This window comes from Neovison vison, chromosome 13 (assembly GCF_020171115.1).
Source record: "Neovison vison isolate M4711 chromosome 13, ASM_NN_V1, whole genome shotgun sequence".
In the NCBI taxonomy this organism is placed as follows: Eukaryota; Metazoa; Chordata; class Mammalia; order Carnivora; family Mustelidae; genus Neogale; species Neogale vison.
The window spans coordinates 107,208,828-107,225,856 of record NC_058103.1 but is presented as its reverse complement, the minus strand read 5'-3'; the positions used below and the strand labels follow the sequence as shown (position 1 = coordinate 107,225,856).

The 17,029-nt window shown below is 38.9% G+C and overlaps 1 protein-coding gene across 7 annotated transcripts in view; it reads left to right on the top strand.

Annotated features, from left to right (window-relative positions):
* DENND4A (DENN domain containing 4A) overlaps nucleotides 1–17,029 on the top strand; it is a 129,888-nt gene that overhangs the window by 108,760 nt on the left and 4,099 nt on the right. For 4 of the 7 annotated variants that reach the window (XM_044232001.1, XM_044232005.1, XM_044232002.1 and 1 more), the window contains 9 exons: nucleotides 4,065–4,159; nucleotides 5,865–6,040; nucleotides 6,135–6,281; nucleotides 7,592–7,790; nucleotides 8,029–8,283; nucleotides 9,436–9,553; nucleotides 9,677–9,703; nucleotides 10,183–10,345; nucleotides 10,509–10,573. In XM_044232001.1, the coding sequence (XP_044087936.1) occupies nucleotides 4,065–4,159; nucleotides 5,865–6,040; nucleotides 6,135–6,281; nucleotides 7,592–7,790; nucleotides 8,029–8,283; nucleotides 9,436–9,553; nucleotides 9,677–9,703; nucleotides 10,183–10,345; nucleotides 10,509–10,573 (1,245 nt within the window). The remainder of the gene's footprint in view (nucleotides 1–4,064; nucleotides 4,160–5,864; nucleotides 6,041–6,134; nucleotides 6,282–7,591; nucleotides 7,791–8,028; nucleotides 8,284–9,435; nucleotides 9,554–9,676; nucleotides 9,704–10,182; nucleotides 10,346–10,508; nucleotides 10,574–17,029) is intronic. The other 3 variants (XM_044232006.1, XM_044232004.1, XM_044232003.1) reach the window with 1 other exon arrangement.

Sequence of the window (17,029 nt, the reverse complement as noted above, 5' to 3'; positions counted from 1 at the left end):
TTAATCCATTTGAAATGTATCCTAGGATATGGTATGAGGAATGGATTCACTATAATATTTTTTGATGTGCACCTTTGTATTTTCAAAAAGCTTTTATTGGGGCACCTGTCATTAAGCTTCATGACCTTCAGCTCAGGTCATGATCCCAGGCGGGGTCTAGCGGTGCATCTGGCTCCCTGCTTGGTGGGAAGCCTGATTCTCCCTCTCTCGCTGCATCTCTTTCTCTCTCTGTCAAATAAATAAAGAAAAATCTTAAAAAAAAAAAAGCCTTTATTGTAGGGACTTTCAAATGTACACAGAAGTGGAAAGAATAGCCCAATGAACCCCCATTTACCCTTTACCCAATTGCAACAGTTATCAACAAATGGCCAATCTTGTTTAATCTTTCCCTCTCCTATAGTACCACTATTTTTTCCTTGCCCAGTGGATTATTTTAAAGTAAATACCAGACAGCATATAATTTTATTCATCAATACTTCCATATGTAACTCTAAAATATAAGGACTTTAATGTTTTATATTGTTTAAAAAAATGGAATTCAACCAAATAAATTTGAAGATCTAACTAGCTTTACTAACAATTGATGAAACAGGCAGCATCCCATCTAGCAAGTAGAGGGGAGCCCCAAGAACTGTACAAAATGGAAGGTTTTTATAGAAGAAGGATGAGGTAAGAAAGTTATTAGCAAAAGAGAAAGATATTCCAGGCAAAGTCACTTTCTCTTAGGGGGAAATGCAGGGGGTCTTATCATGCAGATTGCTTCATCTTCCTTTGCATGATGGAGGGATGCACGTGGCAGACTCCCAGGCACTGGCCAGAAAATTCCTGACTGACTAAGACCATACTCTGAGCAAGTTGAAACTGCAGTTAGATTAGGTGTTAAGCCCCAGTTGGGAACTCAGCCTGAGTGATGTCATTGTGGGTCAGTGGTTTTTCTTTTCAAAAAAAAATTTTAACAATTAAAAAAAATTATGTATTTGATAAACTTACTTTTAATTTTATTAATGTTATGCATGTAATGTGTACACTTTTATGTATGTAAATACATTTCAGAAATTGAGGACATCTGAGTAACCAGCACTTAGATCAAAAAACAGAATGCTGACAATATCCAGAACCTCCTCTCATGCACACATCTGGTCACTGCCCCCTCATGGATAAACATTCTCTTCTAACACTATGTGTTAGCATGTTCTGTTTGGAACATGTACAGTATATATCCTTTGTGACTCATTCATATTTTTAAAACATAATTGTAATGCTATTACATTTTTTAATGTTTTGATCAATTTCATATCAAATATTTAATTTAAATTTTCACAGTTATCTCATAAATCTCCTTTTATAGGTGGTTTATTCAATTGGGATCCTGATAAGGTCCACTTGTTGCATTTGGTTAATATGTCTGTTAACTTCCTCTTTGTTCTCTCTTTTTCTCCCTCTTGTCATCCATTCATGAAGAAATCAGGTGATTAGCTCCCTCACCCCTTTTTTAAACTTACAAGAACAATTTGTTTTGCTAAGAAATAAACCTCATAACCTGATTTGTATTTATTAAAGTGAATATTCTGTGCTCCAGATTGATTAGATGTGAAAGGGAGGCTCCCCACATAAATGATTTCATTAGTCAAGGCTTATAGAAGGCTTATAGAAGAAAGCAATTCTTAACTAGCTTTAGCAGAGAAGGATTACAGAGGGTTGTGGGGAACCATCCAGGGAAGGTACTGCAGTTCCACCAGCTGTAAGCAGATTACAGGTTGTTGGAGGCTTCAGCCCTCTCTGTCCCTCTCAACCCATCTGTGAAGCCGGACTAGGACCAGTGGTGGTCCTCTAGAGCTATCTTCTTTTCCCATTGTCATTTATTTACTGAAGCAATCAGGGCATTAGTCTGGATCATGCTGATTGCATCCTTATGATTGTGAAGAGGGAGAGCTAGGTTCCTTTCTCATGAGTTGAAGAATGAATCTTGTGGACAAAGGGGAGTGAGTAAAGTGATAAAAAGTTTTATTAAGCGGTTATACAAAAAAAGCTCTCAGGAATGAGGTGGGTCCCGCCAGGTTTGCCAGTATGGGCCTCCGCTAACATGCCTTAACATTCTTGTGACATCTTGGTTTGAATAAGGACTGGTGATAACATCTTTAATGGCTTACTTCTTCTTTGGGCTCTGGTTATTCTTGGTCACAATGTGACTGCCATTAAAGACCTCACCTCTGATGCCCAGGACAGGGTGGTCTGGTTTGTTCCCTTATCTCTGGTTTCCTTATGCCTTAGCATTTCTGGGATTACTGTGAGCCTGATCACATAGTCCCCTGCCTATCTCTCCCTACCTAGCCCCTCCTGTCCCTTACTCAGTGAGACCCTTCAGATGTGTATCAGTGGGTCATATACTTGGGGGATAATTGCCAACATGTATCTGGGCGCTGGGAGAGAGATAAAGGAAGTTTCCAAAGGAATTTTTATATGTTAATGTAGACTTACAGGTTGGGGTGGGGGGCTCGGGGTCGGGTGGGATTGCCTTTTGCCCTAGCAAAGTGTCACCATCCAGGAAGTTGAGTTCCTAGAGGAATGTCACTCTGCCCACCTCAAGGACTTGTCAATGGGCTGCAAGTAGTAAGGAAATTTGATAATTTTTCTTCTGCCTTGTTTCCCACATACATTGGTGTTTAGCATGCTTTTTCCTATCTTCTTTATTTCTTGTGAACTGGCAATTTATCCCATTACTTACTTTTTTACCCTTACTTTATTAAAATACAAGTATTCAAGAATTTATTTATTTATTTGAGAGAGAGAGAGACAGTGAGAGAGAGCACAAGCGAGGAGAAGGTCAGAGAGCGAAGCAGACTCCCCATGGAGCTGGGAGCCCGATGCGGGACTCGATCCCGGGACTCCAGGATCACGCCCTGAGCCGAAGGCAGTCGTCCAACCAACTGAGCCACCCAGGCGTCCCAAGTATTCATTCGTAACATTTAGTAACTACTGAGAAAAAAGAAAAAGAAAAAGTATAGGTTACCTCCCAGTTTTATTAACAAGATATAGCCACTGTCAACAATCGATTTGACCACAGAACTCCCCTTACTTTTTGTTGTTGCCGTCATTTTAATACCTACTAATATCCATTACTCTTAAGAATATATCTGGTGGGGCACCTGGGTGGCTCAGTGGGTTAAACCGCTGCCTTCGGCTCAGGTCATGATCTCAGGGTCCTGGGATCGAGCCCCGCATCGGGCTCTCTGCTCAGCAGGGAGTCTGCTTCCTCCTCTCTCTCTGCCTGCCTCTCTGCCTGCTTGTCATCTCTCTCTGTCAAATAAATAAATAAAATCTTTAAAAAAAAAAAAGAATATATCTGGAAATTCTTTCCTCATGTTTCAGAACAAGATTGCTGTACCACATCTTAAAAGATCGTGAGAACAGAGAATTGCCAGTAAATCTTTTTATGATTGGAACTGAAATTAGCTATTTTATGTTTTAGACCTTAGAACTAAATACATTCTTATATATTAAACATGGAAAAAGAGAAACTGCAAATTAGTAATTAAAAATAACTGGAATGCATTGTAGCCTATACCCACAAAGTACTTCATAAGTGAGTAGCCTGTACCCAGAGACTACTTCATAAGTGAGTAATGAGGCTAGGGTTTCCCACCCCCTCGCATGTGGGAAGCCGTAGAATCAGAGCACATTTCCTTGAGTTTGTACTCAGAACAAAAATGCATGCCTTTTTTGTTTTTCCCCTAAATTACCTTTGCTATTTTGAGTAGAACAGTTGGACATTTTATCAGAGAATTTACGGAAAAGATTTTCATGGGGCACCTGGGTGGCTCGGTGGGTTAAAGCCTCATCTCCGGCTCAGGTCATGATCCCAGGTCCTGGGATAGAGCCCTGAGCCCTGCATCGGGCTCTCTGCCCAGCAGGGAGCCTGCTTCCTCCACTCTCTCTGCCTGCCTCTCTGTCTATTTGTGATCTCTGTCAAATAAATAAATAAAATCTTTTTTTTTAAAAAAGATTTTCATATCCTTTCTCATTAATGGTAATGGTTTTGCTCTTCGTTTTCTAATAATGAACAGGATCCCTGTCAAAGTTTGCCTTACCTGGGAAAGCAGAAGTGGCATCTTCCTGCAACACAAGTAATACAAATATCTTCCAGAACTATGCAATGGAGGTACGGTTTTAATCCAAAGAGCATCTTCCTTTATTACTTACGCTACTCCTACAACTTACGTTCCCTAAGTATTCACGGTCAGGGGCAAAGTAATAGAAAGTTAAATATGTAGCATCTGAAAATGTCAGAATGTATATTGTAGCTGAATAAATTTAAAATTTCCAGTATTTCAGAATACTGAAGTCATACTACTTCATATCTGTTTAGGAAAGTCCCATATTTCTGGGATTTACCAACGTACAAAAGCATTTTCCATTTTCAGTATTTCTAGTTTCCCTTATTATCTCTGTGTTCTTTTTGAACTTTTATTTCACATTTGAACCTCTTAAAAACCAATTCTGCTATGCAGACACACTTTTGTGATGAGAGGGCATGGAGTGTTCTGGCATTTATGTCCCCATTCCCCATCGTGTTTTTCATTTCTTGTGTCAGTTTGATGTGGTTAACTGCTGGAGATGCTGCTGTGTGTCTTTTTTTCTCACAATGAAAAAGTTATGTTTTTACAGTTTAAAAGTTTTCCCTAACTTTTGTATAGAAATTCCTTCCAGGGGCGCCTAGGTGGCTCAGTCATTAAGCGTCTTCCTCCGGCTCAGGTCATGATCCCAGGGTGCTGGGATAGGGTCCTGTATCAGGCTCCCTGCTCCAAAGGGAGCCTGCTTTTCCCTCTCCCACTCCCCCTGTTTGTGTTCCCTCTCTCACTTTGTCTCTCTCTGTCAAATAAATAAAATCTTAAAAAAAAAGAGAAGAAAAAGAAATTGCTTTCAAATACATTTTTTTTAAAGATTTTATTTATTTGACAGAGAGAGATCACAAGTAGGCAGAGAGGCAGGCAGAGAGAGAGGAAGGGAAGCAGGCCCCCTGCTGAGCAGAGAGCCCGATGTGGGACTCGATCCCAGGACCCTGAGATCATGACCTGAGCTGAAGGCAGCGGCTTAACCCACTGAGCCACCCAGGCGCCCCTCAAATACATTTTTGAGTGTTGTTGCTTCTTCAGACCAGTTTGCCTAAATTTGGAAAATAGATTTGCATGTAGCTGGGAAATAACTATGAGCACAGATATTACAATTGACCCAAGTTTCTCATGGCTTCAGGAATTTCTGTATTTTATACATGTAATGACAGCATTTACATTCATCTATAGCAACACTTCTTAAACTGTCTTTAGTGACAGACCAGGGTTTTGTTGGGGTTTTTAATTTCCAATCTGTCCTGGTTGCTACTCTTGTGAAAATGTGTATTGATCACAAACTTAGATATTGCAGCAATGACCAATTTCTTTAAGGGTTTCTAAGTCCTCTTCTCAATTTCTTTACTTAACACAAATCAAAAAGAGTTTGTGGACCCACACTTGTCCGGTGACCATACTATGAGTAGCACACAGACCCATAATATGTAATTACAAATACCTATTTTGGGTATTAGTAAATTAATGCTTGGATTTGCTTTTTCACTAATAAAACCATAGCAGGTTTTATAGTAATTATAATAGTAAGGTTCCCTTTCTTAAGTGCAAGTTTCCCTTTCAAGTAAAAACTTTGAAATCAATTTACCTGAATGTAATCTATTTTTGTTTGTTTATTTGTTTGCTTGTAAATTCTGAATCCTTCTGACTTACAGTTTTCTAATAGGTTTATGGATTGAAGTGGTTTTTAATTCATAATATCTCCAACAGGCTCACTTTGTAAAGTGTTGTTTTCTCCCATAGGTTCTTATCTCAAGTTGCTCTCGGTGTAGAACATGTGATTGTCTTGTCCATGATGAGGAAATCATGGCTGGCTGGACAGCAGATGATTCAAATCTCAATACTACATGCCCATTTTGTGGCAATCTTTTCTTGCCCTTTCTGAATATTGAAATAAGAGATTTAAGACGGCCTGGAAGGTAATGATTTGTGCTTTCTTTTTCCTTCATGTTTAAGGGTCGTATTTACTAGAATATCTCTTTTCTCAAAAACTTCCTTTAATTCACATTGCAGATACTTTCTGAAGTCAAGCCCTTCTACAGAAAATATGCATTTTCCATCCTCTTTTTCAACTCAGACAAGGCAGTCTTGTATCTCAACATCAGCATCTGGTCTTGACACATCTGTTATTTCTGTTCAAGGGAATTTTGATCTCAATAGGTAATTATAATTCTGTGGAATGATATTTTAACATGTATTGCACATGTTTCTGAAAATGACAGAAAAATCAGCTGACCATTTAAAATTTCTAGTCTCGCCCGGGTGGGTGGCTCAGTTGGTTAAGCTTCTGATTCTTGATTTCGGCTGAGCCCGTGATCTCAGTGTCATAGGATTGAGCCCCACATCAGGCTCTGCACTGGGCCGTGGAGTCTGCTTGTGATTCTCCCTCTCCCTTTCCCTCTGCCTTGCTTGCGCACACATGTGATCTCTCAAATTTGCATGTATAATAAACTTATAATCTTAAGTTATTTCCCCTAATTAAAACAGTATTAAAATTCTCTAATAACCTAAATGTTTAAACAGTTACAGTTTATGCTTTATGAATCCCCAGAGTTTAAGCTGTATAATTCTTATAGGGTAATGTTTACTACTGTTTTAAAAGTAAAAATAACACCTGGAACACCTGGACTGGCTCAGTGGGTAGAGCATGTGACTCTTGATCTCAGGGTCATGAGTTCAAGCCCCACGTTGAATGTGGAACCTACTTAAAAAAAAAAAAAAAGTAAATATTCTATAGAACACTTGAAGTTCACCGTGAACATTTTTTTCTCATCCCTGTCTCTTTAGAACTTAAGTCAGTCCTAACTTACTTCTACTTTGGAATATCTAATAATCTGAGAAGGCATTTAAAGTGCTAGAGGAACTGTAAAATCAAAGTAAGTCTTTACAGTAAGCCTAGTATAAGTGAATTTACACTTAAAACAAATGCAGAAATTGACTCCATTTTGGAGAAATGCCAGAGACACCACATTCATAACAGGGCAGGTGAAGTCATAATGGTAACTGCATGTGCAGGAAAATATCCGAGGTACAGGCCAGCTGGCATGCCCTACCTGTTTGATCCTGAGTGTCTAGGCAGCACAGCTGTAAATCTGTGTGATGGTAGGTTTAGTGGAGCCCTTTCTCTGGCTCGGTCCACTAGCTTGTGACTCCTGAAGGAAGAGGTGCCTCTTTTCTCTGCTTTGTATCCTCTGGGCCTACTGGAGTTCCTGACATATAAAAGTTGTCCATTAACTGTTTTGATAAATGAATGACTTTGAAATACTTAAAGTTCACTGGATAAATAGGAAATTTAACATGATTAGACAACTTAAAAATATATCCTGTTCCCCAGCCAACTTTTGATGAACATCTTCATTTGATTTACTTTGGTATGCATCCAGCTCTGAATCTAAAGAGCTGGATGTTCTGGATGAAATAAAGTAAATCTTGACAATGATGTGCTTTTTTTCCTTTTTTCAATGCCCAAGCAAATCTAAACTTCTGGAAAATACATGTGCCCGAAGCATTCAGATCCCTGCTGATAGATCAAAAACAGCTGTGTCAAAATGTCCAATATTTCCAATGGCCAGGAGTGTTAGTACTTACGGCCCCTTGGATAAGGAAGACACTAGAGGCCAGAAGCTCATTCCTACAGGCAGCCTGCCAACTACTTTACAAGGAGCTACTGTATGTATTTTGGTGTTTTTAAAATTTGGACATTGATGATTTACATTTGATTCTGTTCCCATTGTCCTATATAGTCTTATTAGCTTTGATATTATAATGCATCAAGAAGAGTTTCTAGGGCCATGATACAATTCTAGTATTTTCTATTTATATGGAAATCATTGACAGGAATTTAAAAAATTGATTTAGTATAATCAATCTTGTATTTTTCATTTATTTTTTTTTATTTATTCAACAGGATTCTTTAGGATTAGAGTGGCACCTCCCCAGTCCAGATCCTATCACTGTTCCATATCTTAGTCCTTTAGTGGTGTGGAAGGAGCTTGAAAGCTTACTGGAAAATGAAGGCGACCATGCAATAACAGTGGCAGACTTTGTGGACCACCATCCAATCGTGTTTTGGAACCTGGTGTGGTATTTTAGACGTCTTGACTTACCCAGTAACTTACCTGGACTGATTCTTTCTTCCGAGCATTGTAACAAGTATTCAAAGGTATGAAAATAAAAATTAACTAAAAGGCAATGCTACTGTCACCATTGTAATATTTGCATATTCTAAATGACAAAAAAGTAATTTTTATGCTAGGTTTTTAAAATAACCATCTGAATCATTAGATCAATAAAATTATTTTCTTTGCACTTACAGATAGTTTTTCTTCTTACAGCCTAGCAGTAAGATAAAATCATGTTTTGTAGCCTTCTTGTAAAATTGACACAAAATGGGCTGTGTTTTGGTTATAATCTCAAGAAGAAACTGTCAATGACTTTAATGAGAAGAGTTTGTGCTTTGGCCCCACTCATGTCTCATACCTCTTTCAAAACAAGACTTACACATTTTTAGGAGGATGTCTATAATTCCTAGCTCAGTCATGTGCTACCATTCTCCTCAGTCCTTTTCTCTGAGTTTTTGCTTAACATCTAGATAGGTTATTATGTTTACTTGTATTTGTGATCCATTGTTCTATAAAAGTGTTTATTTCTTCATATGTATAACCACCACTAAATTGCAACATCTCCAAGTTCAGGAACTTTTTGTGCCTACTTGTACTCATGTCTGTGATTGTGCATGCAGTTTGGGATTTTCTGCACATGACCAATGTTTGACCAAGAGGTTAACTCAGTGAGTTATCTAGGGTAGGGTCTTGGTCTGATGTAGAATGAGGCTCCTGGATTTATGGTGCCCTTTTTGCTGATCTAAGTGTTGATTAAACCTGCTACTTCAGAGGGGGCACCTGGGTGGCTCAGTTGGTGGTTACGTGTCTGCCTTCAGCTTGGGTTATGATCCCAGGGTCCTGGGACTGACCCCTGCATCGAGCTCTCTGCTCTGCACACAGGGAGTCTGCTTCTCCCTCTCCCTCTGGCATTCCGCCTGCTTGTGCTCTCTCTCTCTTTCAAATAAATGAATAAAATCTTTAAAAAAAAAATCTACTTCAGAGATCATTAGCTTCTCAATTCAGCCCATCTTCCTTCAGTATAGATAAAATGCATACAAACCAGTCTTCTGTTCTTCTCCTGTTCTCTTGTTCTCCTTTTTCTCTTGTACACATATATCCTAAAAATATATTTATAAGGATCTTTATAAGATATTTACAAAATCTTATCAGGTAAGGATCATTAATGAATATCTCTTTGTTCTTTAACACAGATTCCTCGCCACTGTATGTCTGAGGATAGTAAATATGTTTTAATACAAATGTTATGGGACAATATGAAATTACATCAAGATCCGGGACAACCCTTGTACATCCTCTGGAATGCCCACAGTGAGTGCTCTCATAGAATGCTGACTTCATGTGTGTAAGAGTAATCTCTGCTTGCTTTATTTAGCAATAGTAAACTCATGTATAACTAACTTCTATTTTACTTTACTACTTTTTGTCTTACAGGTCAAAATCGTACTCTTTTGTTTGAGAGTGAGTGTTAAGTTTGATGTTTTTAGTGCAATCTTCCATGGAGGCCAAGGGGTTTTTTGTGGGGGGTTTTTTGTTTTGCTTTGTTTGAGTGGTACTGTGTATGTGCTGGAGAGGGTTATGTTTTGTGGAGTTCGCTTTTAGCCCATTGCTTATCCTGGTTTCTTCTTTTTACATATTTGTTTGTTCCCATCCCAGGCTGCTGATTGAGAATTTCCTCCACGGGCTGTCTTAAGGAAAACTGCATTTTTAGTTTTTGTCTGTTTGAGGCCACAGAAAACTTTAAGTCTGTTTTCATCATTATGTGTCTTATTTTTTTCCCTTTTTTCCTTTCTCATTCTTAGATTTCTGTTCCTTTATCTATTGCCCTTAATTTGCTTTTAGTGCTTTGTAACTTCTTGAATGACTATCAGTTGCTGCTTAATTTTTTGTCCTTTATACATAGAACATTTCCCTTCATCTGTTCTTTTGTTCTTTCACAGCCCAAAAGTATCCAATGGTCCATTTATTGCAAAAAGGTGATAATTCATTTAACCAGGAACTATTGAAAAATATGGTAAAGAGCATTAAAATGAATGATGTTTATGGACCAATGAGTCAAATTTTAGAGACATTAAATAAATGTCCTCATTTTAAAAGACAGAGGTAAGTCTGTCTTAAATGAATATATTGTTCCTCTAAGCAGATGCATATTATTGGCTTAGTAATTTGTTTGATTACTTCATGCTTTTATTAGCATCAGTATTTTTGTACAGAATATAGAGATTATATGAATAGTAATATCTTCTCCACTCCTTTCCCCCCCTAGGAGTTTGTATAGAGAAATACTATTTCTCTCGCTTGTAGCCCTGGGAAGAGAAAACATTGATATAGGTAATCTACTGTAATATCTAACATGTAATGTTTATATGTCATGGTATTATTTTCAAAGTATTTTTGTATCGGTAGTCTTTAGTATTATTTTAATATTATTTATTATTATTTTAATATTATAGTAATGTATTAGAAGAATTCTTTCTTTGGTTTTTTTAATTTAATGTAATAGATACTTTGGTCATATTAGTAATAGTAATGATAAATGATAAAAGCTAACATTTTTTGAAGCCTACTGTGTGTCTGACACTGTAGCAAGTATTTCCCAAGTATTATCTCCTGTAATTCTCCCGAAAGTCCTATGAGTTAGGGACTGCTGTCATTTCAGAAGGGATGTAAGGTAGCTATCTATTTCAAGAGACCCCAGACTATTTTAATTGGTCATCTTCTTCTCCCAGTGATTGTGCTGGGCTCCGTTTAAGTTGCCACTTCTAAGTCTCAGGAAAGGGCAGGAATAGCCCCTGATAGAAAGGAAAGAAGAAAGGGGTGGCTGTTAGACATTGAGAGATTGGAGCAGAGTTTAGGCATTTTGTCTGAAAATTTATAATGTAAATAAGTTGATGAAAGTGACAATGATACATATTTAAGTCCTCTGACGTTGAGTGGTACCTAATGTGGGTGCCCTGCTTAAGTAAACCCACTCCCAGTTAGAGAATATGTAATCAGCCATAGTTTTTAGGTGATTGTATACTGTCTTAACAAAAACATATCTGGTTATTTAGCGCTAGTCAACACTTTGGTTGGCTTTTCTTTCTTTCTTTCTTTCTTTCTTTTTTTTTAGATTTTTAAAGATTTATTTACTTATTTGAAAGAAAGAAATCTCACAGAGGGGCAGAGGGAGAGGGAGGGAAATAGATTCCCAACTGAGCTTAAAACGGGACACAGGGCTTGATCCCAGGACCTGAGCTCATGACCTGAGCTGAAACAGAGAGAGTCAGACCCTCAACCGACCCAGGCGCCCCTCACAATGATGACAGTATGTAATAAGCTTATGTGCCCTGTTACAAGTCGCTCAACCAGACCATATGGAACATGAATAGAGAACAAGGGCAGTCCCTGTGGTGCTGGCTTCCCAACAAGTTCATTAGCACGTGGGAAAGAGTAAGAGTTAGTGAGGGAATTAGAGGGCTTAGAGCAGCCATCCCTAACTGGGAATCTCAAGGGGTATCAGGTGCCTTCTGACCAATAGTGACCTGTGTCACTGGGACTTGTCAGTCTTGATGCCAAAAGAGAGCTTATAGAATCCAGAAGCAATGATATGTGAGATGGCAAGCATCTTACAGAATGGAACTACTAGGTAAGGGATAGTATTTTTTATGTACTCATTATCTAAAACGGTTAACCTTTTCTGAGCACATTTTACAGAAAAGTCAAATTTAGTTAAACTTTAGAATAAATGTCCTGGGTGCCTGGATTGTTCGGATGATTAAGTGACTGCCTTTGTCTCAGGTCATAATCCCAAAGTCCCAGGATTGAGTCCCGCATTGGGCTCCCAGCTCCATGCGGAGTCTGCTTCTCCCTCTGACCTTCTCCCCTCTCATGCTCTCTCTCTCTCTCTCTCTCAAATAAATAAAAATCTTTTAAAAAATAAAATAATGTCCTGACCCCCTAAAATAATGGTGAGAGAGGGAAAGTATAAAAGGGTTTTCTTTTATCTCAGCAATCTGTCATTCACTTTGCTCTAGCCGAAACAAGCATCACATGCCCCCTGAGTGTTGCTGTGAATTTCCTCATCCTTGCACCCCTTCCCCAACCAGAGCCAAATTTACAAATACACTTCTTTCTTGACCCTAATTCCCATGCAAAATTTTACTCCTCCTCTATTAGAACTGCTTGGAGATTATTATATAGGTACTATTTACTGATACCTTAGAGTTTGCCATTTCATGAGTCTGAGAGCCCTTTTCCTCTGACTTTTTGAAGACAGACCTGATAGTAACTTCCTTTGCCAATTCTTTGAAGGTTTCTGGAAACATCTGAGTTCTTAGGACCTGTCCTTTTTGGTCTTCTCTGGGTGCAAAGCTCTGGACAGTCTGTATATGTTGGCTGCCCTCAGAAAACTATCACTTTCTGTGTAGCCCCAGAGTTGATGCCCAGGGAGAATTTAGAAACCCAAGAAGGCAAGATTTCATTTCTTTTGATGGCTGCATGTATTCCATTGTGTATATATACCACATCTTCTTTATCATCTGTTGATGGACATCTAGGTTCTTTCCATAGTTTAGCTATTGTACACATTGCTGCTATAAACATTCAGGTGCACATGCCCCTTTGGATCACTACATTTGTATCTTTAGGGTAAATACCCAGTAGTGCAATTGCTGGGTTGTAGGGTAGTTCTATTTTCAACAGTTTGAGGAACCTCCATGCTGTTTTCCAGAGTGGTTGCACCAGCTTGCATTCCCACCAACAGTGTAGGAGGGTTCCCCTTTCTCCGCATCCTCGCCAGCATCTGTCATTTCCTGACTTGTTAATTTTAGCCGTTCTGACTGGTGTGAGGTGATATCTCATTGTGGTTTTGATTTGTATTTCCCTGATGCCGAGTGATATGGAGCACTTTTTCATGTGTCTGTTGGCCATCTGGATGTCTTCTTTGCAGAAATGTCTGTTCTTGTTTTCTGCCCATTTCTTGATTGGATTATTTTTTCTTTGGGTATTGAGTTTGCTAAGTTCTTTATAGATTTTGGACACTAGCCCTTTATCTGATATGTCGTTTGCAAATATCTTCTGCCATTCTGTTAGTTGTCTTTTGGTTTTGTTAACTGTTTCCTTTGCTGTGCAAAAGCTTTTGATCTTGACAAAATCCCAGTAGTTCATTTTTGCCCTTGCTTCCCTTGCCTTTGGTGATGTTGGAGATGCAACATGTGGGGTTAAAGGGGTAGGAGAAGAATAAATGAAACAAGATGGGATTGGGAGGGAGACAAACCATAAGTGACTCCTAATGTCACAAAACAAACTGAGGGTGCTGGGGGGAGGGGGATTGGGAGAAGAGGGGTGGGGTTATGGACATTGGGGAGGGTATATGCTATGGTGAGTGCTATGAAGTGTGGTAAATCTGGCGATTCACAGACCTGTACCCCTGGGGAAAAAATATATATTTATCAAAAAAATTAAAATTAAAATTAAAAAAAATAGAAACCAAGAAGGATTGGAGACTAGAACAGTAATAGGAAGGGGAGGGGGAAGCAACTTGAAAACAAATATAAATGAGTAAATAATTGGAATTAGGATGGACTGATGGAGGGAGAACCTGGATGTTAAAAGGTTTATTTCTGGAGGCTTCTGCTGAGAGGCAGACCAGACTATAGGGAGGAAGTACTTAAAGTGCATTGTGACCAGGAGAGAGAGTGGAGAATGTGTCTGGGAACAAAGTCTAAGGGACCTCAGGGCCAGAGAAGTTTAAAAATAAGGAAGGCTTCAGAGGAAATGGCACTAAGTTGAGAATTTAGCCAGAATATGAGTGGGGGAGAAAACAAACAATCTTTGAAGTTTGCAAGAAGACCCTGAAGTGAAGAGTCTAGCATTTTTGAGTAACTGAAAGGCCAGGGAAGACAGGATTCAAAGAGGAAAAAGTGGAGTGTGGAGTGAAATGGGCCCCAGAGAAACAGGCAGGGAGTAAATCATACCATCTAACAGGTGCTGCCAGGTTTTTTGGATGGAAACCTCAGTGCAGTGGGAAACATCTGAGGGATTCTTTTTTTTTTTTTTTTTTAAGATTTTTTTTATTTGACAGAGAACACAAGTAGGCAGAGAGGCAGGCAGAGGGGGACTGGGAGACAGGCTCCCCGCTGAGCAGAGATTCCCAGTGCGGGCCTCCATCCCAGGATCATGATTTTAGCCAAAGGCAGAGGCTTTAACACACTGAGCCACCCAGGTGTTCCCATCTGGGGGATTCTTAAGCAGGAGAGAGACATGATGGAATATATGTTTTATCAGGATTTCTAATCTATTGAGAATAAATTGGGTAGGAACCCAGTGGATAGTGAAAAGGACAATTAAGAAGCTAATGCAGTAAAACAAATGAAACCGGGTGGTGGCTTAGGTGTGATATTTTAAACAAAACTAACATTTAAAGAACAAAGAGGGACTCCTGGCTGGCTGGGTGAGAAGAGCATGTGACATTTGATCTTCGGGGTCATGAGTTCAAGCCCCCACATTGGATGTAGAGATTACTAAAAAATAAGTAGATAAACTAAAAATTTTAAAAAAAAAAAAAAAAGGAAAAAGAGACTGATTTGGTTAGGAAGAAAATAAATCTGCTCATTTAAGAGTTAGGAACTGGAAATTGGCCTTACACTAAAATGGCTTTTAAAATTTTTAGCTATAAATCTGAGCCTAGTAGAGATGTGTGTTTGGTATCTTTGTTTGAAAAAATATATATAGGGCACCTGGGTGGCCCAGTGGGTTGGGCCACTGCCTTCGGCTCGGGTCATGATCTCAGAGTCCTGGGATCGAGCCCCGTATCGGGCTCTCTGCTCAGCAGGGAGCCTGCTTCCTCCTCTCTCTCTGCCTGCCTTTCTGCCTGCTTGTGATCTCCGTCTGTCAAATAAATAAATAAAATCTTTAAAAAAAAAAAAAAAATATATATATATATATATATATATGGCCCAGAGAAATATAACCAAGGAACATTGTACTCAGAAGTTACATTAAGCCATAGATTTCCTAGTTGAAATAAAGGTGGAAAAGTCTGGACAAGTTCCAGTAAGAAAGGTAAAACTTACTTAGAATTAAGGACTATTTGATAGAGAAGGCTAATGGAAGCATAAGTGTGTTTAACCTGTAATTTTGTTTGTAAATAAATACTGTATGAATGTGTTGAGCTGTCCTTTCTATTAAAAAGCGGAAAACAATGAATGGGTTCAAATTGCAACCAGAGGGCTTTGAGCAGAATGTTGTAAATGTTTGTGCTTTTTTTGGTTTTGGGGTTTTTCTTTTTTCGAGGTTTTTTTTTGGTGTTTTTTTGGTTTTTTGTTTTTTTAGAGAGAGTGCACGTGCCTGTGCATGGATTGGGGCCAGGGCAGAGGGAGGGAGAGAGACTCTTAAGCAGGCTCCACACCCAATGCAGAGATGGAATTGGGGCTGAGTCTCGTGGCCCTGAGGTCATGACCTGAGCCAAAATCAAGAGTCAGATGCTTAAACCAATTCAGCTACCCAGAGGCCCTGAATATTTGTTTTTTAACTGTAATGGTTGTGAAACACTAGAAACTATTAAAAATAAGAAACTTGCCTAATGATTTTAATGTTCGACTGAAAAATTAATCCTGTAGGAACTTATATAGATACCTATGTAACCTTCTACCTGATGAAACGGAAAAAGAAGAGCAAACTGAACCCAAAGCAAGCAGAAGAAAAGAAATAATAAATATTACAGCTGAAATAAATGAAATAGAGAAAAATAGGGAAAACTATTTTTAAAGATAGAGAAACTCATCAGAATCAAAGTTGGTTCTTTGAAAAGATTGATAAAATTGATCTTCATTTAGACTAAGAGAAAAAGAGAGAAGACTCAAATTAATGAAGTCAGGAATGAAAGAGGGGATATTCCTACTGCCCTTCCATTAACAAAAAGAATTATAAGGTAGTATAATAAATAATCATATGCCAATAAATTCAATAACCCAGAAGAGATAGGCAAATTCCTGCAAAGACATAAACTACAAAACTGACTCTAGAATAGAAAACCTTAACAGAGCTGTAACAATAGATTGAATTGGTAATCAGAAAGCTCCCCAGAGGGCGCCTGGGTGGCTCAGTGGGTTAAGCCGCTGCCTTCAGCTCAGGTCATGATCTCAGGGTCCTGGGATCGAGTCCCGCATCGGGCTCTCTGCTCAGCAGGGAGCCTGCTTCCCTCTCCCTCTCTCTCTCTCTCTCTCTCTCTCTCTCTGCCTGCCTCTCCATCTACTTGTGATTTCTCTCTGTCAAATAAATAAATAAAATCTTTAAAAAAAAAAAAAGAAAGCTCCCCAGAAAGAAAAACCCAGGACCAGATGGTGAATTCTGTCAAACGTTTAAAGAAAGGTTAACACTAATTGTGATGGACTTCATGTTTGTGCCCTATCTCATGTGTAGCCCTAATGTAATGGCATCTGGAAGTAGGCCCTTGGGAAGCAATAACATCATTTGGTTGGAGCCCCCCAAAATGGGATTAATAGAGAGAGCCATCTCTCTTTCTCTGCCATATAAGGATAGAGGGAGAAGAGAACTATCTGAAAACCAGAAAGAGTGCTCTCATCAGACACCAGATATGCTACCATGGCCTTGATCTTGGATGTTCCAGCCTCAAGAGCTGTGAGAAATAAATGTTCATCATTTAAACCACCCAGGCTCTGGTATTCTGTTGTAGCAGCCTGAACTAAAACGTTAATCCTTCATAAACTCTTACAAAAGTAGAAGAAAAAGGAGCACCTCCTAACTCATTCTATGAAGCCAGTATTACCAAAGATGTCACAAGAA